The sequence below is a fragment of the Oreochromis aureus genome, linkage group 5 (assembly GCF_013358895.1).
Source record: "Oreochromis aureus strain Israel breed Guangdong linkage group 5, ZZ_aureus, whole genome shotgun sequence".
NCBI lineage: Eukaryota > Metazoa > Chordata > Actinopteri > Cichliformes > Cichlidae > Oreochromis > Oreochromis aureus.
The window spans coordinates 3,093,221-3,115,229 of record NC_052946.1 but is presented as its reverse complement, the minus strand read 5'-3'; the positions used below and the strand labels follow the sequence as shown (position 1 = coordinate 3,115,229).

Sequence of the window (22,009 nt, the reverse complement as noted above, 5' to 3'; positions counted from 1 at the left end):
AATCGAGGAGCTTCATGACACTACTCTTTGAGATAAAAGAAGGGAGATCAGTTTACTGAGAAATTTAAATAGTCTATTTTTAGATTTAACAAGGCCAATCTGCCACTGATTTAAGGCTAATGTTACTTTATTTATACCCGTAGGTGAATTTACTTTACAGAAGAATGATAGCATTTGACATCCCTTCAGATAAAAACGTAGGACTGCCGGGTGCTGCTTGCGCACGCGCCCCGTTAATTTAACGTACCATCCAAATGGTTAAAAAAAAGATTAGGCCATAGTTGTTATGATAGGGGTCCATAGAGATTAAAACAGTTATCTGTAATTATCTGTACCAGGTTTTAAATGTTTATTAGTATTTTAATGGTATTGTACTGGTGTATCAAACTGATCTGAAGGAATTACTGCTCTCTGGCACACTGCAAAGCACTAAGTTAACACTTAATAATTGAGCTTCCTGTATTGGTGCTGCTTCTTATATCCAAGTGTCTCACCAATATAAGATGAGAGACATGGATTGAATCTTTACTAGTATTTATGTCGTAACAATCAAACGTAAAACATTTACAGCACATTGCTGAGAGTTATAACAAAGGTTCAAAGTACACAGCTTTGCCAAAAAAATTTAAAAATAACGGTCCTTGGAAAATATTAACATTTAGTTAGTAACACAAAAAAGTGTGGAACCAATTATGACTTGATGACTTTCAGAGTCTCACACGAAGAATGCTTTTTTCCCCTGTCTGTAACATAAATGAGCACACTGAATCTCTGAGTCAATGCAAAGTAAATGCTTTGACTCAGCATTTACTTTGCATTTATAGTAGGTCAGTATAATCACAAACTGCAGAAGCATTACAGAGAATTTATAACTTATTAACCACACTGGGTAAATCTGGAACACAAGGCAAATGCTCAGATTTTTTATTCTCAAACATCTGTAATTATTCAGTTATAGAGTCCTTTTCTTAAAAATTTAAATCTTTTTTAAATTACAGAAACACATTCTTACAACAATAATCAAAATAAATACTAAAGATATTCCAGGCTATTCAGAGGTGTGTCTGTATCTCTTTGTTCTAAGGATATTTTAAAACCACCTGACATCTTCAGGTCTGACGCACCTGCACGTCCATTTACATTTGGCAGAAACTCGAGCTGATTTTGGTCATATTGCAGTTATGTCAGCGACATTCATGTACATACTCCCTAGTTATCTAATATTCTAACATTTTTCAGACATATAAGGCATATGAAGGTTGAACAGCCAACTACATCCTCTTCATAGTGAATGAAGTTCACCCCAGCTCCACAGTAAGTCATAGCTGTAATCCCATGATGTCGAGAATTTATTCTTTTTTCAACTAAGCATTCACCATAAATTGGTGTTACAGCAAAAAAAAAAAAGATGAAAAAAAAATCTAGCTGGCTTAAAGTATATAATAACAAAAATTCAAAAGGTTTGCTCTAACCAGAAAATTACCCAAGCACAAAAATGCAACAAAGATATATATTGCTATTGTCAGTGATGCAACTGGTGTGAAATCACTATATTAAAAATCTTTATCTGAAGCAACTGTTAGGGCACTTTGGAAGAATGCACAATCAGCTCAGTCAGAATCCAGCTAAAAGTGTAAAACCTGAGTCCATCTTGACAGTAGGATTATTGACAAATGTAATGTAAAAACAGACAAAAAATAAGAGTTTTGTCGAGCACGCTGTGGAGACTGGCTGATCAGCTGAAGTCTCGGTTGGTGAAGACCATGGGGGCCACCAGTGTCCATGTGTACAAAGCCAAACAAACCCAGCTGGAGGTGATTTTCACCCATACTGCTGGCCACTTGGTTGTTATGGTGTAGTCTGTATTAGGGCTGTCAGAACAAAAAATGCAATAAATATATTCATAAAAAACTGAGAAAGCTACTTTAAGAAGGAAATTCCTTAACTTGTTTAAGCAGAAATCACAAAATCTCTTAGCTGGAAAACTGCACCTCAGAAAAATAAAGTCAGCATATCAATTATACAGTAGGAAATCGCCTGTGCTTGGCTTATATGGTGCCATTAAACCCCTAATGAAACATTGTGGGACCATTTACAGTTTTAACAATGAGTTATGAATTTCCTAATATACACAAATGCACAATGGACTGACAGCTGCACAGAAAACTAGATCATAACCAAAAAAAGAGTTCAAAACAAAAGATGAAACTGATCTGCAAATTCAGCAGACCATTGTTGTCCTCATTCTTCTTGGTACTACTTGACTGAATAATACCAGCCACAGACACCAACAAAGGGCAATTCTGGATATTTAAACCATTTTCTGGGTTATGTTAGTGCCAGAATGTGACTCTTATGGTCAACCATAACATTTGTGTCATAACACGTCTCTCTCTGACAGATAAATGCTTGACAATATTTTGGATAATTTTACAAAACTAATTGGATGTAAAACCCCCCGTTTTGGTTTATAACCTATTTTGAATGCATTGCTTCATATAGCATTTATCCCTTCTGTTGTATAGTTTCTGTCAGTCTGGTTCATGCATCTGAATGGATACAATCGCATGAAACAGTGTTTGCCACACTTAAATGTTTCACATCATCAAACAAATGTAAATATTTGACAATAATATGCAGTTTTTTAAATAAAGGTTTTAAAATAAAGATCCAACGAAATTCAGGAGAACTGAGAAACAAAGTAATTGATATATTTCAGTCTGGAAAATGTTATGAAGCCATTTTTAAGGCTGTGGGACTCCAGTGAACCACCGTGAGAGCCATTTTACACAAATGGCAAAAACATGAAACAGCGGTGAAGCTTCCCAGGAGTGGCTGTCTGTTTAAAATTACCCCAAGGATGCAGCGACGACTCATCCAAGAGCTCACAAAAGACCCCAGAATGCTCAAAAACCCTCCAATGTTGCTGAATTAAAACAGTTCTGCAAAGATGTGCGGGCCAAAATTCCTCCACAGCGCTATAAAAGACTCATTGCCAGTTATCGCAAACACTTGATTGCAGTTGTTGCTGCTAATGGTCCCAACCAGTTATCAGGTTTAGGGGGGCTTTTTCACACAGGGCCATCATTTTAATTTGTCTGATGCTCTGAAACATTTAAGTGTGACAAACATACAAAAAAATAGCAAATCAGGAAGGGGGCAAACACTTTTTCATACACTGTATATAAAGGAAATGAAATAAATCCTACAAAATATCTTTATATATGAATGGTAATTCATATATAAAGATATTTTGTAGGATTATTGACCACCTAAACACTTCAAACTACACTTTAGATGCTGTGCTAAGAGAGAAGGGAGCCACTGACCTGTACCAGTTAGTGAGGGTCATCATGATGTAAAGTGAGGCCAAGAAAAGCATGAAATGGAAAAAGGAGTAGCTGTACTGGACCATGTCCCGCTCATTGTCCTCCACCCGTCTGGGCCCTGTCGACTCCTCTGACTGTTCTGCTGTGCTGCCCACCTCAGCGAGGATGACTGAATCTTTGGATGCCATAGTTAGCTTGTTAACCTGGCTGTTGCTGGATGAACGAATGCTGGAATCAAAACAGAGATGAATGAACTGACCAAAAAGAAAGAAAAGCAAGTATTAGGATCACAGTATGAAAAAATAACAGACACAAACACAGTACACATTAACAAGGAAGGCTTAGAAATGCTTAACCCTTCATCAGGTGAGGAACCATAACTAGTAATTACAACAGTACTCTACACCAATAACAGCTCAGTGGTGAAATTCTAAAATTCCAGGAATTTTAGTAACTACTCTGAGGGATACATCTTTCTAAATCTTCACACTGATTGTTCTGTTCAGATCAGAGGTTCCCAAAGTGGGGGGGCGCACAGCCATTGCGGGTGGGTTGGGGGGGGGGTGGAAAAAAAAAGAAAAAGAAGAACGCGTGGACACTGCTAGCATAATGGACAGGTTTTTGACGGGGCTCCCACACAAACGCAAAGCAGGAGATGAAGCATCGCCAAATATGTTGCCAAACCAACTTCATTCTAAGACAAAGACAGGAAAATATGGTGAAGCATATCTTCCCTTTGGCTTCACCTGCACAAGTGCCGAGGTAGGTCTCCCCTGCAAATAGTTTTCCCTGCGTCAGGAGCAGCGCTGGGCTCTCCAAATCACGGACAAACAGGATCCCACATTCTTGATTTTTGGTTCACAAACACTTCTTGTAATGACTAACTACTCCTGACATTTTGGACATGTTAGCTCTTTGTGCAGTAAAGTTACAGCGGGATACAAATAATATCAGGCTGATCCTGCCGTAATTTGTTCCCCCGGTTCAAATCACGGACAAACAGTATCCCACAGCTGTTTATGTGTTTAAACCAATTTTGCACAGAGAGGCATTTTTTGAAAAATGTATTGACAGCAATGTTGAATATTATTACACAGGAAAAAAAACAACTACACGTAAAATAATCACACCGTGACGCCTCTGCCTTTCTAAATGGAGGGACAGTAACTGTGTGTGTATATGTAAGCGTGTAAAACCTGAAGATAGTCAGATTAACAGTAACAGTATTTTGAATCTATCCGCCACTGTAGAAATTCATCTCATGTAAACAATAATGTGGCGCACAGCGTGACGTGAAAAAGGCACACACCTTTGACGTTGCGTGACGAACTCTGTATTCCAGTCGTCCACACGTAAACGCAAAAACTGAGTTTTCAAAAATTTCCAACCTGGCAGGAGTTTTTATAAAAATCTCTTTTGTTGTAAAACAAAGGGGGGCCTAGCAAAAAAAGTTTGGGAACCACTGATCCAGATCATTATTTTAATTTTCTTTTTAATTCACTTTTCTTTACTTTTAAGTTACTGAAGAAATGGTAAATGGAAAAGCACTTTGTGTTTCCTATTATCTCCTTTTACTCCTTTGCTGATGATATTCAACTATATCTGCCTCTCAGTTCTGACAGGTCCGGGCTTTAGCTGTATGATAAATAGTGGATAAAACAGAAATTGTCCTTTTTGGAAGTTCCATCAGAGGGTTTTCTGGGAATCTGTCCATCTATGTTAAGCCCTATGAAAAAAACTTTGGGATTTTAGGTTTGAAAAGCAAATAACCTTAGTGGCAAAAAACAGTTTTTCCCTTCTCTGCTTTTTATTGAAAATTAAGCTTTTTTTTCTTTTTGTGAGAGATTGTACAATTGTCATTCATTTCCTCCTGCTTGGACTGGTCTCTGTCAGTCCTCTCTGTCTGCTTGCCCAATGCTGCTGCTCGGTTGCTCTAAAGAAAAAATAGATCATATTTGACCAGCTTTAGCTTAGGGTTAGGGTTAGGGTTAACCCTGGTTTCCTGTAAGGTTTGGAACTGATTGCCTTACACCTCTTATACCCCCTTATTCAGCTTCTAGGTCCCACTTGTCAGCTGATCAGATGCTTCTGCTCTCGCTCACTCTAGATTTTCACTCATAGTAGAGATGTTCTATTCATGTTCTTGAATTGAATTGAATTGAATTGAATTCAATTTTATTTATACAGCGCCAAATCACAACAAAAGTCGCCTCAAGGTGCTTTATATTGTACAGTAGATCGCACAATAATAAATACAGAGAAAAACCCAACAATCATGTGACCCCCTATGAGCAAGCACTTTGGCGACAGTGGGAAGGAAAAACTCCCTTTTAACAGGAAGAAACCTCCGGCAGAACCAGGCTCAGGGAGGGGCGGGGCCATCTGCTGCGACCGGTTGGGGTGAGAGAAGGAAGACAGGATAAAGACATGCTGTGGAAGAGAGACAGAGATTAATAACAGATATGATTCGATGCAGAGAGGTCTATTAACACATAGTGAGTGAGAAAGGTGACTGGAAAGGAAAAACTCAATGCATCATGGGAATCCCCGGCAGCCTACGTCTATTGCAGCATAACTAAGGGAGGATTCAGGGTCACCTGGTCCAGCCCTAACTATATGCTTTAGCAAAAAGGAAAGTTTGAAGCCTAATCTTGAAAGTAGAGATAGTGTCTGTCTCCTGAATCCAAACTGGAAGCTGGTTCCACAGAAGAGGGGCCTGAAAACTGAAGGCTCTGCCTCCCATTCTACTTTTAAATACTCTAGGAACAACAAGTAGGCCTGCAGTGTGAGAGTGAAGTGCTCTAATAGGGTGATATGGTACCACAAGGTCATTAAGATAAGATGGGGCCTGATTATTTAAGACCTTGTATGTGAGGAGCAGGATTTTGAATTCTGGATTTAACAGGAAGCCAATGAAGGGAAGCCAAAACAGGAGAAATCTGCTCTCTCTTTCTAGTCCCTGTGTTTGTCCCCAAACTCTGGAACGCCATTCCCCTCACAGCCAAATCTGCCCCCTCTTTTAAAACTAGACTTGAAACTTGATTTTTATCATTCTTCCTTTTGTACATTACTTTGGTCAGTGTGAGTTGTTTTTCAATAAATGTTGAAATGTTGAAATAGTTCCATTTATATAACATGCCTCTTTTATTCATTCACAAACTACAAGTCTTATTTCTGCTGTGAGTGCAGCCATTGGCTTTGCTTAACCTATTGAACCTCAATGCCCCGGTACCAGGGGTGAGAGGGAGAACATCTGGTTTAAAGGGATGTACTGCCAGATCTGTTATTTAAATATAGACGTGTGTGGTATCCACAGAAATGTCAGAGTGATTTTGGTCCAGAAAACTGGACCAAAAAACTGGACTAAAATTACGATTCACGTTTAAAAAGGCTCATAGTGTACAGTCTTGTTGTTGTTGTTTTTTTATTTAAAAAATGACCTCTGACCAAAAAAAATAGCCTGTATTTGTATAGCGCTTTACTTGTCCCTAAGGACCCCAAAACGCTTTACACATCCAGTCATCCACCCACTGGTGATGACAAGCTACATTGTAGCCACAGCTGCCCTGGAACACACTGACAGAGGCGAGGCTGCTGGACCTGGCCCCTCTGACCACCACCAGTAGGCAACGGGTGAAGTGTCTTGCCCAAGGACACAACGACCGAGACTGTCCAAGCCCGGGCTCGAACCGGCAACCTTCCGATTACAAGGCAAACTCCCAACTCTTGAGCCACGATCGCCCCGATTCAATAGCAAAGAAATTTCAACTTTTATAGATTATGCCAAATTGTGCCCAATAGCAAAAGCTTAGCTTTTATCTCCCATAAATCTCTTTAACTTTGCTCTGTTTCACTTCAGTAGCATTAATCTTTGCACAGGTAATGTCCATATATTGATTCATCATTTTCTTTGGTTTTTGATCTACTGCAGCATATTTTAAAGGCGGTTGTGTGCTATAAAAGACCAGGCCAGGAAAAACTCGCTGGTACTTTTCTGCTTTGTATCCTCAGTTACTTTGACACAATGGCATCTGCTGTGATGCTTGCACCTCTGATAAGGTCTCACAAGTGTTCAATTCACTTTGACCATGTCTTTTTCAAGCAGGGACCTCAGCAAAACCGCTGGGGCTTAACAGGTTAAGGAAACATTTTTATAGTGCTAAACTCAGTCATTTCATAGCTCAATCATATCACATCATCAGGTTTTCAACAGAATTTTCTTGGTGACCATTTTAAACACATTTATTCAGTGCTGCTGGCTTCAAGTTGGCTATTGACCTGGCTTTGGTTTTCTAGCTGGTATGGTTAATCTGATACTATCAACAACAACAAATGATGTCATACATCTCACCTTTAGTGAAGATTGCTTGCAAACAAGGAGACAGTGATGATGCAATGCTGAGCTGTGAAATGCAGGTCCTATGATTCTTATTAGTGCAAAATTACATCCTCACAGACAGCCCCTACTAATTTAATTAACTTTAACTTTTTAATTTAATTGAGATCATGTTTTTAAATCAAGTTTATCCAGATATTGCTTGCCTTTTTAAATTAGTCTTGCTGACTGAACAATAGCCAGTTCATAGTTCAGCTCTCATTACAAAACAGCAGCTTAACCAGTTTTAACAGCCCGTGTTGTTATTTTCATGTGAACAACCTAATCCACATTCTTCAATGAGCACATTTTAATCCCACAAATTCAATGCACTAAACACAGCTTAGATGGGCCTCTGGTAATGTACCCCCCTCCCTTCTTCCTTTGCTCATCTTTCTCTCATGTGTGCCAGCCTATTACTGACTGCCCTGTCTATTTAATGGAAGTTGGGAGTATGTGCCTCTGTCTTCCAGACATGCAGTTCCGTCTTTGTTTTTCATCATTTTTTCCCCACTTGGAATGGAGGCTCCAGTGGTCTGTTTTTTTCCTCACAGATTCATTTGTTAGTTTAGTTCATTTGTGCTATTAATTTAGGGAAGGAAATTCTGTGTCCCACTGTGTGGCTGACCTGGTCTCTGTTACTTTCTGCCAGGCCTACGAGATGCAGAGTTTTTTTGTTTTTCTGTTGAAATGAAAAAGGCTCTTGTTGACAAATTTGAACTTGTGTTCAAATTTGCCAACTTGGTGTGTGATCCTCTTTATATGCTGCAGTCGCTTAGATTAGTCGAGGCATCAGTTTCTTTAGCTGTGGATAAAGAAAGTGAAGGGTATGTAGCTATGCAATACAGTAAGCAGGCTACTTCCACAGACAAAGGTGAAGAGTGTGTATTATAGATTAGTGTATAGTGCATTCGTTCTTAGGTATGCACAAACATCACATCACCTACTGCTTTTTGGACTCTTTTTTTCAAGCTCCAATATAAGTCTTGATGCATTCTCAATCATCCAGGTAAATAAATCCCAAAAGTTGATTCTGTTCATCTGGACGTAGCGTTTTGTGGGAGAAACGTTTCGTCACTCATCCAAGTGACTTCTTCAGTCTCAGCTGACTGCAGGTTTCCCCAAACCTTATAAACAGTACATTTGCATAATTAGTGAAACCAGCCCACTGAAGGAACAACGGGCTGTGAGGTCAGTTCCTTCATCATGATTATGCAAATTCTCATGGCCATTGATCAACAACCACTGATCAATGGCCATGAGTACCATTCACAGAGAGTTGGGGAATGGCTGCAATCACAGCATTGTAAGATGGTGACAGATGTACCCTTAGGCTCCCTCCTCGATTCAGAGATGGTCTTTCCCTTTTCACGTAAATGGCCTTCTTGACTCCGCGCTCAAACTAGCGTTCCTCCCTGTCCAGGATGTGTACATCCTCATCATTGAAAGAGTGTCCACTGGCCTGTAGGTGTAAATAGACTGCAGAGTCCTGGCCTGATGAGGTGGCTCTTCTGTGTTGTGCCATCCGCTTTGCCAGAGGTTGTTTGGTTTCCCCGATGTATAAATCCTGGCACTTAACAGCGTACACTATGTTACTCTGTTTGTGTCGGGGGACCCGATCCTTGGGGTGGACCAGTTTTTGGCGCAGCGTGTTTTGGGGTTTAACAGCCACAGAGACCCGGTGTTTAAAAAAAATGCGTCTCAACTGCTCCGATACTCCTGACACATATGGGATCACTACAGGTTTTCGCCTGGGCGGCGGTTGTCCTTCTCTACTGTTTATAAAGTTGGGGAAACCTGCAGTCAGCTGAGACTGAAGAAGTCACTTGGATGAGTGATGAAATGTTTCTCCCACTGAAAACGCCACGTCCAGATGAACAGAATCCAACGTAAGTATTTTGGTATGGTAACAATTTAGTAAGTACATTTGAATGAGAAAATGCTAATTCGTTAGCTAGTACTAGGAAGTGAGGTGACCATTAATTGAAAAGGGTACACTGCAAAAGTTGCTGTGATGGAGGAAACTGGCTACAGAGATCAAAAGCATTTTTTTTTTTGCATCAGTCTGTAAGCATGTTTTTTTAATGCTGTTTAACACTGCAAAAATAGACTGGTTCTTATATATTTACAATGTTACCTGGAATACAGGATGCACAAGATAAATATAATGAGGCCCACGACGCTCTGAGCATCCCACCACTGCAGGTAGGGAGATGTGAAGGCAGGTTTTTCTGTCCCAGTGATTGTGGTAATCATTGCCGTGGTGGCTGTCTGGTTCTCGGTCTCTATAGGTCCCGGGGTCGGGGCTGCGATCTGCTGGAAGATACTCAACAGGCTGGGGTTGCATTCCCGGTCTGAGATCAGCAAAACAAATAATAACAATAATAATTAAAAAATACTTTCAAAACCAAACACAATATTTGAATCTACACAAACTGACACAGACATATTTGGAGACATACTCTATATCATTACATGTGGTGCACAACTGATATGTTTTTAGGAGCTCTGTGAAATTAACTTGAAAATAGTACTTAAAATTGCAATACTTCATGTATAACTACCTTATGGAATAATAATTAACTACATCATGCTGTGTTAGCTTAGGTGCAATTTGAACAAAATAACCCAAAGCTTTTCTAAAAAGCAATAAATCTTAAGGTTATGACACAAAAAGATCTTTTCTTTGAAATGACTGGAGAAGTACATAAATATGTACAGATAAAGGATTGTTTGAGTCTATTGAAATTCCCAGACAATATAAACAGTCTCACCAGGCTCATTGGTCATGGCAGACCAGGTTAGAAACATAGTGTACAAGGTGATGAAAGAAGACTGTAGTAGACCTGAATGAGGTTGAGACTCCTGGAAATACACAGATAAGATTTATCAGTGCCAAGCATTTACTTCCCACAGGTTTGAACTGAAACTGTACATATGTATTATATAAAAAGAAGTCATAATCCTGTGTTTACTGTTTAAGTAATCCAAACACAAAAATGAACCTTTGTTTATTATTTAGAAAATATCTAGATGCTTAAAAAAGGCCAGCAACAGTGGGAATGTTTGTGGGTAGCTTGGGAAAACCTGTTCAGCTAAACTCTAATTAGCCAACTGCCAATGTTTTGGGTATCTGTACATAACATGAATGATTTTTTTCCTGATAACTTTTTACTATCTGTACTTTCTACTACTTACCTTTTCAAAACAGGCTTGTTACTTTTGGTTTAACGCATTTGAAGGATGCTATCATTTCACATCACTACCCTTCACACATCAGTTTTAAGCCTTTTAACAAATGAAAGGTAATCCTATTCGTGCCAGGGGATATCGCATAAAAGAGAACAAAGAGTCGTGTGCCATAGTGGGCAGTTTAAGTGGGTTGTGTTTTCTTTTTTTTTTGAGCAGCAGGTCAGCTGATCACAGTACATTGAGTGAATTGTGCTTTTTGTCACCATCTGTAAAACTGATTTTAGGGTTCCCTGCCCGCTGATTCTCACCTTAACCCCTGATTGTACTCATGTTTCTGTTTTGAGGCAAAGAAAATACAGCTATTTTTTCATTTTCCTTCTTTTTCTAGTTTTTCTTCTTCTAATTGATTAATTCAACCTGAGTACATTTATTAGAATTAAAATTTAGACTTAAATAATGTTTTTATTCCCATCTGATATTATTTTATTATTGCATTAACACGGTTCAGTTAGTTTTGCACAAAAATAGCTGGTAGAAGCTATGTTTACTTTTCAATATTGTCTCCTATAGCAAAACTAAACAAGCTGCTACAAAACACAGTCATAATGTTTTGAAAAAACAGAATTAAGAGAGAGATATCCAACCATTTTCAGGTTTATTCTGTCTTTCTGTTTTACACTGTCAAACTCAGCAAAGGGGGCTTAGCATCAATTCCATGCTACTATAGATGCCCATCATGACATGATGCTAGTAGCACAAACATTTGCAAACACAAAGCAGAATCTTCAGTGCTTAGAATAGTGTGTCTTGTTTTTGTTTGTTTGTTTAAAACATACTAGGTTTTATGTTTATCTGTGCATCGCAGACATGCCGTGTATTCACACCTGGACTTTAGGCAGGACTGAGACAACAGAGGCAACGATGCAGAGCAACATGTTGAAGCTGATGAAGAATTTGTTGATGAAGCATTCATTGGGTTTCGTGTAGAAGACAAAGAACAGCACAACAGCTGTTAATGACAGGATGTAGTTCAGGATCGTGACAGCCAGTAGAGCTAAAAATACAAGGTAGAAACAGTTCAAAGCTGAAACCAAAAACCTGATTTGAAAGTAGATTTGTGAAATCTGTGTGTGCTACATGTATGCTTTTTAAAAAAAAAAATTCAGAGTAAGTGCTTGCTTATGTAACAGTATTTAGAAGGTGAATACAGCATGTAACTGGGCCAGAGTCACTGACCTGCATACCAGCCTCTGGAGTTGCCATTCTCCATCTTGTCAACCCAGGACTCATTCCAGGAGTGGGCAAAGTCCACCAGCAGCACCAGCTGAATCAGAATGAAAAAGAAGGCTCCACCAGAGCCTATGACAAACCATACTGCAACAACACAAATACACAAGTAATTGAACTACTCGTCTTTCACACACACTAACAAATCTGTGTGTAAAAGAGATCTGCGTTATCAAGGATTTTAAATACAAATTCTTACTGTAGGTGAAAGGCCCTTCAGGGATGTAAAAGGCACCAACTGTAATTGCCACCAAGGCAGCAAACTTAAAGAACCAAAATCTGAAACAAATTGTTACTGTCATAAGTCTCAGGAAAACTGTCTCAATCAAATATCTCATCTGCTTTCACAGTTATATATCCAGAGTCCAATCAGTTACCCTGAAAGGTCCAAACACACTTTTGATATGAATGTGCATTACACATGTATTTATTTAATACTTATTTAATGAATTTATCACTGTTACTTTTTTATGTTATGCTGATCATATCCCCCCCCCCTCGAAACTTGAAAGACACACTGCTGGTGAGACCAAATAAGAACTTTACAGCCAAATATGATGATGGACATTATATATGTGCTAGTATGACATCGGACAGCCATGATGAATATTTATTGTTGCATTTTTTAAACTTTGTAAACTAAAAAACAAAGATCTTCTGCTAAAACACATCTTGTATAATTTACATTTTACAACCTCACAGTGTTAAAGAGCCAAGGTGGACTAGAGTGCAAACACAGACAAGGCCTGGAAATGCAATATTTAAATGCAATTGATCTATGGCTGCTTTGTGTTTATGTACCTGCTATGGTACAAAAAAGTCTAAAACTGAACCTCAGGATTGGTAGGACTGTGCTGGTAAAAATATTTACATGTTGCTAGCTTTACTGCAGTACTTACCCATTGTGGATAGCAGCACGTGGATCTCTGCTGTTCTTTATGTTTATCATGAGAACGGAGAACCCCAAGAACCACATACTCATTCCAAAGCATATACGGTAGACTGCTTGGTACCCCACAAACATCTCACACTTGACATCCGCCTGTAGACCACGGACAGACGAACCTGCCCCATCCTCACAAAAGCCTGGGATCTACAGAAAATCAGAGAAAGACCCTTGTTTTCTGTACATCTAGGGGAGATTTTTATATGCATATGAGGCTTTTAAGAGAGTGTAAAGAAGAGCCACTTAATAAGGAATTACAAAAGTCAAGTTTTTCAGCATCATTCTGAGAAAAATTGTATCTGATTTTAGCAATATTACACAGATAATAGAATCCATACACATTTGTTTAATTTGTATGATGAAGAACATATCCTGGCAGTCAAAGTAATACCTTTGAGAGTACGTGTCTGATTAGACACAATGTTTTCTAAGATTTTTAATACTAAATACAATAACCCGAATTTTATCAGAATTTAGTACAAGAAAATTACAGGTCAAATGTATGTCATGTTTTCTAATAATACTGCCTCAAGCATGTATAAAAAAAAGTATTGGTCCTAGCACAGAACCCTGTGGAGAAGGCTCCCTGTTTACTTGAACAAACTGTAATCTATTAGATATACATGGTTCAAAGCAGTTCAGTGTATTTTCATTAAATCCAACAGTGTGTTCCATTCTGTCTCGTATAATCTTATAGCCAACAGTACTGAATCCTGCACTGATTTAGCAGGACAGGTACAAAGTGTGGTGGATTTTTCTATGATATGTATAACTATGTAACTATATACACTATATATCTATGTGCACTGAACATATATATTTTAACTTTCATGTAGTCTTAAGCACAAGGCATTTTGCTTTAGGTTTATTAAGGTTTTACAGTAACAGGGCAGTTAATGCTGCTGAGAGTTCACCTGAATAAGTCACTCTCCAGCTCCGGTAACTAACCTTCCCTAATGCACACTCAACGTCTTTCATGCAGCACAACCAAAACAGTAACATTGTAACAGAGATCCTGAACACATCACGATAAAATATCATACGATATAATCACACACACACACACACACACACACACACACACACACACACACACACACACACACACACACACACATACTTTGAACCTACACTGAAGTGTTTTTATATATGACAAACCTATGTAGTTATAAGATTATATATTATAAGATTGTTTGACCATGTCATGACCTATCGCAGAAGGCAAAGCAAAGGGTTAACCTAAGGGTGTCCCTTTGGGCAGGGCCCTCAGCCAGAGCCCTGCCCGTACCCTGGCCTGTACCTGACCCCTGCAGCTGTGTTTGGGCGCGTGGGAAAGTTACCCAGCAGCAGGGGGCGGGGATACTGATCCCTATATATTAGGGGACCAGAGGACACCCCCAGCTCTTTTTCTCCTGCTGCTACTTCCTGTCCGTCTCTGTGTTGCTCTGCTGTCTGTGCTTAAGGCTGTACACCCCGGGGTTTTGCTTTGCTTGCTTTCTGCTATGTAACTCTATTGCTAAATGTCTGTATGTATTTTTCCTGCTGTTCATATGATTCAGTGTATTAAACTCTGTTCCAAGAATTCTGCTCTTTTCCAGAACATCTTTTTGAGTGTCTTGATTTTAATTGGATCTAAAAGGGTTGGATCTCCACATCGTTGGTGGGAGAAGGTTATCATGATGGCTTCAAAATTCGCGACCACAAAAGAGTCCACTGTCTGAGGCCATAAGAAGTACGGATGCACCACCTGAAATGTTCCTAGCTGATTATGATTTCCAAATTTCTAACTTTCTTCAAAGTGCAACCTTCTAAGTACGTTTTGCAGATTCTGATTTGCTAAGAACTATAACTAATGAAAACAACAAGAACCTTTTCCTAATCTAAGCTTTACATCATTTCCACTTTCCTTCTAATTTTCTCTCCTCATTGAAATGACATGCTGATGGCTTGGTGAAAGTAATTATTAAAGTTAGTTCAAAGAGATCAATTAGAGAGAAGCCATCTAAATAAATATCACAGGCTGCTGTACTTAGCTTCTGTAGGAAGGATGTGAATGTTTTTTTTCACCAATGATTCAAATTTTATTTGTACTTGCAAGCAGAGCTAAACTCAACAGGAAGCTTTATTGCCGTAATTCAGGGCACAAAGTTCAAAAATTGAGACTAGGCAGAAACTAGGAACAAACTAAGCACTAGGAAAGAAACATAGCTCGAAGGGAACAAATGACAACAACATGACAAAGAACAGAGAGACTCAGACAATATATACACAGCAGGGAATTTTGTGTTTGTCTTTTATGGTATATTTGATATATCCTCATGATATTGTTGTTACTGGTTCAGCATAATAGTCTTTGTCCAGGATCAAGATTGCATGTGAACAATCACATTGTTATGTTGTCAAAGCTTTTTGACTTGGAGAAAAACCTGCTGATGTCTGCTCCGAGAAGGGGCCGGTTAGGGCTATGGTGTTAGGGTTAGGGTTGTGATGATCGAGCTTCTTTTACAGTCAGATGTAAGTAAAGCAAAGTCTCTATTCCAGTCTCAGGTCTTTAGCAGCAATAATGTAATAGGTTTTCTACAAGATTTTATCTGTCTCTGACATTGATAAGGAGAAAATTTGGCTCTTTCATCTTTATAAAATTGCTTTAGTACACTGAGGTTTGTAGACATCTGTTTACGCACAGCACTCTTGATGGAGATGGTTACAGGCCTGGACTTGTGCTGACAAGCGGTTTGGCTTTCATCAAAATTATCATCATCTCCACTTTAATCCTAACTTTTTACTAACAGTAAATAAGGTGTTAAGTACTATTGTTATTATGGTTATTATTATTATTGACTATTTATTTTCCAAAACATCATAAGCTAAACAAAATGCTCAGAATTAAATAGAAAAAAAAAATGCAATTAAAGAAAGGAAAATACTAAAGAGAAAGGTGTGGGCTTTAATTGCTTCAGTTTATACATATTCAAGTTTCCTTATCTTAAATGATTTTACCTTTCATTAAAATAGCTTCTGTTATTGCTGGATGTCATCAGTCATCACATATTCTAATCTCTTGGTACTATTTCTTGGGAGCTATGAATCTGGATTGGACTGTGTTATCTGGGGCTGACATGTCATGTGCTCCTTGTCTTCCACTTGTTTTTCTTCTTTTTCTTTTTCATATGAACTTTGATTGCAAACTTTACTTGAATCACAGTTAATGTCTCAGAGAAAACAACATTCAGCATCCCTGTTATGTCAGCATCACTTTATTTATCCATTTTTAAACGATTGTCAACGATTGTTTTAAACGAGAAACAAATTGTGCTGGTGCACGTGTTATAAATCTCATGGTGGCTTTGCATGAACACTCATGTTTTGCATCAGTTATGCACCAGTTTCAACCATTATAATTTTATTTTAACGTTAAATAATGTAAACTTTACTGTGAATGTAAATGTCTATCCTATGGTATTTTTATGGTCAACTCCTACCCTTTTGAGCTGCCGATCCACACCCGGTGACAGCATGATGCAGGCAACGATGGTGCCTATCAGCATTATAAAGGCATAGATGATCCTGGTCACCGTGGAGTTTCTGATGCTCGGACAGCAGCTACATGTCAGGCACGCAGCACTGCTGCACAGGCATGGCACCTGGAGGATCAATAAAAAATCACACTTGAAGCAAAAGTGGAACATCCAGGGATTTGTGTAAGAAAAAATGTAAGCGATTAATGTGAGAACACAACATATACATGTTCTTAATCAAACATGTACCGCATAATACAGTGATGCACTTTACTAAACCTTTGGATTTTTGTTTTTTAAATTCCACTACTGACAACAAACACAGACAACACATTTTAGTAACATAGAAAAATATTTCAATCATTTATTTTAGATTTTTAACTATTCAACTGCCAGTACAGACTGATCCTCGTGTTTGTACTGTTATGCTGTACACAGTCTACTGTAACGTCTCATTGAGTAACATGCAATGACTCAGCACAGCACTGGCAATTAGAGACAATGACAATCACAGAAAAACTACTTTGCACTGAGAGCACTCTGTATTTTGACCACTGTGCCATCTGATATGTTGTGTCATAAAGGGACTACTTTATTGCCATCAGGCTTGCAGACATATGAGGCAGATTGGCTTGTGTGGTTCTGAGACTTTAAACAAATTATCCCTCGTTAGGTTTTTTTCTGCAGGTTAAAAAGTTGTCACAAGTTTGCTGTGTTTTCTTGTACTGACTTACTGACTTATTATTGGACAACTCCTTCACCCTTATTGTGAAAATTACTTAGTTATTCCTAATGAGTTTGCAGCAGTCCTCCCCATGTCCTGTTTTTCCCTGCCTGGATATAATTAATGATGAAAGCTTTTATTGGCAGCTGCTGTCATGGAGAAACTTGTATGTATCTCTTTTCTGGAACTGCAAATAAAGCAGAAGCACTGAGTGTTTCCAACTGTTGCAAACTGACAGAGTAAAGTATTCTGCAGTAAACTGGACTAACTGACACATGGAACCTGAGGCATCATTGTCTCACTTTTTCTGTAAGTTAAATGTGTGATTTCTAAGATAATCAGTAAATTAATGTTCTTAGCTTGCTAGGCAAGACGAGGAGTGAGCTGTCGGGGGGAAGCTGGTGTTTGGTAACTAATACATACATAAATGAATCTGCTTGCACATGAGTGAGCTTGAATGTTAATTAAAAGAACTATAGTTCAAACACTACCTTGGCGTCTCTCACTGTACTGAACAGCAGGATATTAAGACTTCTAGCTGGTACTTAAAGATGAGCCACTTAAAAGGTTTACATGAGAAATAGATAAAAGTAATTGGGCCTGCCTAGTCAGCAACTAATGTTACAGTTACTGTTCATTTAACATGAGCATAACATTATAAGAATAACAGGCTGGGCTCTTCTTCTTATGATTATCAAATATTTGCAAACAGTAACATGTTTCTGTCTCTCTCCACACATGTATGGATAGTAACACAAATTTTAAAAATATTGGCAAGCACCAGTGGTACCCCGCAGCCTCCTAGTAGATGCACCTATAGTATCGATTTGAAAGTCCTCTGTGACTTCCTTCTTAAGTTATTGCATTAACAAACTTGAGTGTCTATGCTGCCCGTCTGCCTGGCAATATCTGAAGCTGTTATAGCTGCAAAGGGTGGACTGACATCATATTAAACATTAAAATTTTAGCTTTATATATCAAATCTATTTCAAGATATATATTTATTGAAAAATGTCTATTGACCCACTTGCAGCATGTTTTTCCACACTTTGAAATCTGAAGTTAGGTCTCAAAAAAATATTAAAGAGAAAAGCCTGAAGTTTTAAATACCCCTTCCTACCATGACATTGAATCAGAACCTGCAATTTTGAACAGACACATGAAAAATGTTTGAGTATTAGCTAGTTAAAATATGACAAAAAAATTCAAGCAGTTCTGTAAAGCACAGACTAATAAAAAAAAACATTTCTGAATGGTATATTGTTGTATGTTGTATTTGTTGTGGTCAGAGTCAAAGTAAACTTTATTGTCATCTGTGCTATATTCAGTAAAGTATATAGAGAGACGAGACAACGAGTTCCATTCAGTGCAAAAGACAAACAATAAATATAAGAAGAGTAAGAAACAAATATACACTTTAAGATTAAGGTAAAAGGTAAAAGGTATACACAAATAGAATACTTTTTAGCATAAAGTTCTTAATCACAAATGAAATGAAAGAAAACGCTACTGTCAATCAACTTTCATGCTGGATGGAACCAATATGACAAGTTGTACCACAATGGCATATCAGTAGGGATCAGGCAACCAGCATGTTGACTGCCAGAATAAATGCTGCAAATACATATATATATACATATATCTATATATGTATATATATATATATACATATATCTATATATGTATATATATATACATATATATATATATATGTATTTATTTAATTTCTTTTTTGGTGCACAATTAACGCACAGAGGAATTCACGCACAGTTTGTGACTTTGGCCACTTTCGTAGTTCAGGATGTCTGGAAGTGACGCAGCAGTAACAATATGTATGGTGAGCAGAAAGTGATAAAGAAAAGAGACTTCTGAATGGCAAGTTCAAAAAGCTTTGTCAGATGGTCCCCTTGACAAGACCAGTTATTTGTATTTGTATTAAGATACATAATTTGCATGACAATGAGAAAGATAAAGTGGAGGAGGATTTGAAACAGGCAAATGTGGTTCACTAACTGGAAACTACTGGACTGTGCTAAGTAATCACAGTTACCTTGGGGTAACAGCACATTAATTTGGACCACAGTGGGAACATGTTTTAAATGTTATGAGGACAGAGGAGAGGCACTTTGCCAACATGTGCGCCAATAACTTTATGCAAGTGGTCTATTCTACCTCTAGAATTAAAGACACTGCATGCCCATAGAGGGCATGCAGTGTCTTTAAGGTTTTTCTGGAGAATATTCATTATACATTCAGTACACATTAACAGTTAGAGCTTAAGAATCATGTGTGATGTTGTATCAAACTATAGTATGGTAATATGTGTACCTAAATGTATCAAAATTTTAGTATTCACTTTCATTTAATGAGCTATCAGTTGCAGTAGAACCCCCAGGAAAGACTGTTAAAACTGGGGCAGCTATTTAAAAAAGGCAGCATGTGGTGTTTGTGGTCAGACCCAGCAGGCCTGTGGGCAGGAATGTGTCACAGCGACTCCTCCCTAAATATATACTTTAGCTACATTGATTCTAAAGCTTTGAAAATATGCCACAAGAATATTTGTTTAGCGTTATGTAAACTTTATATTGCTACTCCAAAGTTTCTAAGTCTAGTTTGGCTAGACATTGTTTACAAGAAGAAGCAATATAATGCAAGTAGTACATGCTAACCTTTATATGTATGTGTATGTTAGTGTCTTTACTTAGAAATATAAGTGGACTAAACTGATAAAGTTTTGGTGTAGTAAAAACAAAACAAAAAATCACAGCCTGACACTGTCAGACAGCATATGTATTTATTTACAGTAAACCACTGGACTCTAATATACACTAATACCAGACGTGGAGTCAAGTGATAACCATACTTGGAAGATTGTCAACAAGTATGCCAGCCAGACAAGGTCAGCTTAGTCCTTCTGCAGACTCGGCCTTGAAAAGGTCTGCCAGAAAACATACAGCCTGAAAATGGTTGGCCATGCTTCATCACGATCTCAACCATAAATAAACCCAGACAGAAAATATACTGTTAATACCGTTTTTTATAGTTTTACTTGTGTCTGTCTTTTTGTATAAATGAAGTTGTTAAATTGACAGATAATACAGCTCTGTGAAAAACTGAATGCTTTATTACAAGATATATTTGTGGTATTTGCTCTAGTCCTAATTGCGTATCCATGTAGTGCTATTCCTCTCTTGCCTTATATAAAAAAGATACTGTTTTCATTCTCTACGTTTCATCTACTGACATTTCTAAATACGACGCTTGTTGTGTTCTTATTATAATGTAACAAAGCGCAACTAATCCAGTTAATCACATGCCAGCAGATGACCAAGTGCGTTAGGATTAACTATCTGTTGTGCCGTACATTTGAACTGGTTCTCACGCGGCAGCTACTTCATGGGAATTCTCAGATTTCTGCAGATAAAATCAAAATATAGCGTAGCTGAAACGTTACCGAAACCATAACTGTTTAAACAAACCTGAGCTAGATCACAGAACACAACGGGAATTAATATAGCAGCTAACTGAGTGGGTCCCTGTTCTTTAGCACTAGCCTACTACCTGTTGCTGTCTACGCTTCAGGGTGTTACGACACCTTACATTTCTCATCACTTTAAATCTCAAGGTGCTTGTAAAAACCTCACTTCTGAGTCGGAGCATTAGACCTTACCCAGCTTGCGAAAGAAAATGCCGCCAGAACAGCTCCCATGGTTGCCGGGTTTCTGAACAGAAGCGCACAGTCTGTGTTCTTCTTCCCGTTATTTCTCTTCCGTTCTTCTCTGGTGTTTTCACTATCGAAAGAAAATAAAGCTTCTCTATTAGGCGGTCAGGATAGAACGAGAGCGCCTCGAACTACTTCAGAGCTTTGGCTGGCTGAGGTAACGCTGGGTGACGTCATGACGTTGTTGACCGGTTGTCATTTGTACAGGTTTTGGTGACGGTATGTGGACATACTAATACGTAATTAGTTTTTCTAATTGTCATTAACGGTTTATATGTTATAAAGTATTTTAACAATACTAGAACACTGATAAAGTTATTTATCAGTTAGTGGTGAAGTCTACTAGTGTTAGTGGTTTACTGTTTATTGTTTCTTCAGTCACAAGTCATACATACTCAGTTTCATTTATACATAAAAGAAGCGCTTTCTGTATTAATTTATTTAGGATTTGAAAAGCCTGTGTCCTTTTTATAGGTCTTTCATTCTTTCATTTCAGCCCTTCTCTTGTATGTTGTATCACAATCTCTGGCTCGCTTCCATAACACGTCTTTTGTCCTGTCTTCCTTCCCTCACTCCCAACTGGTTGCAGCAGACGACCTGGTTCTCCTGGAGGTTTCTTCCTGTTAAAAGGGAATTTTTCTTGTTCATGAGAGGTGGTCAATTGTTGGGGGTTCTCTCTATTATTGTAGAGTCTTTACCTTAAAATATAAAGTTTCTTTAGGTCACTGTTGTTGTGACATGGTGTTATATAAGGAAAATTGAATTTAGCTGAGCTAAACTGTGGTCCTCTCCCTCCTCTTTCACATCTCTGTTTAAATATATTGGTTTTCACTTGTCCTTTCATGGTATCTATAATTTCTCTCTTTGTCACCCCTTGTTCTCCATGCCTGTCATGATTATTTGGTTTGTTGGGTCCT

The 22,009-nt window shown here is 38.2% G+C and overlaps 1 protein-coding gene across 2 annotated transcripts; it reads right to left on the bottom strand.

The window, feature by feature from the left end:
* Positions 1-517: 517 nt before the first annotated feature.
* si:ch73-267c23.10 (serine incorporator 1) lies at positions 518-21,251 on the bottom strand. Of its 2 annotated transcripts, none has more exons than XM_031735376.2 (10): positions 21,042-21,251; positions 16,612-16,773; positions 13,083-13,276; positions 12,383-12,462; positions 12,133-12,270; positions 11,781-11,950; positions 10,479-10,569; positions 9,842-10,058; positions 3,330-3,557; positions 518-1,871 (listed from the first exon to the last, which is right to left on the bottom strand). In XM_031735376.2, exons 1-10 carry the CDS (start codon positions 21,078-21,080, stop codon positions 1,736-1,738), a joined length of 1,455 nt encoding a protein of 484 aa, XP_031591236.1. In that variant the 5' UTR covers positions 21,081-21,251; the 3' UTR covers positions 518-1,735. The 2 variants fall into 2 exon arrangements, with proteins under 2 accessions (XP_031591236.1, XP_031591237.1); XM_031735377.2 differs by having other exon boundaries at positions 12,133-12,255.
* Positions 21,252-22,009: the final 758 nt, after the last annotated feature.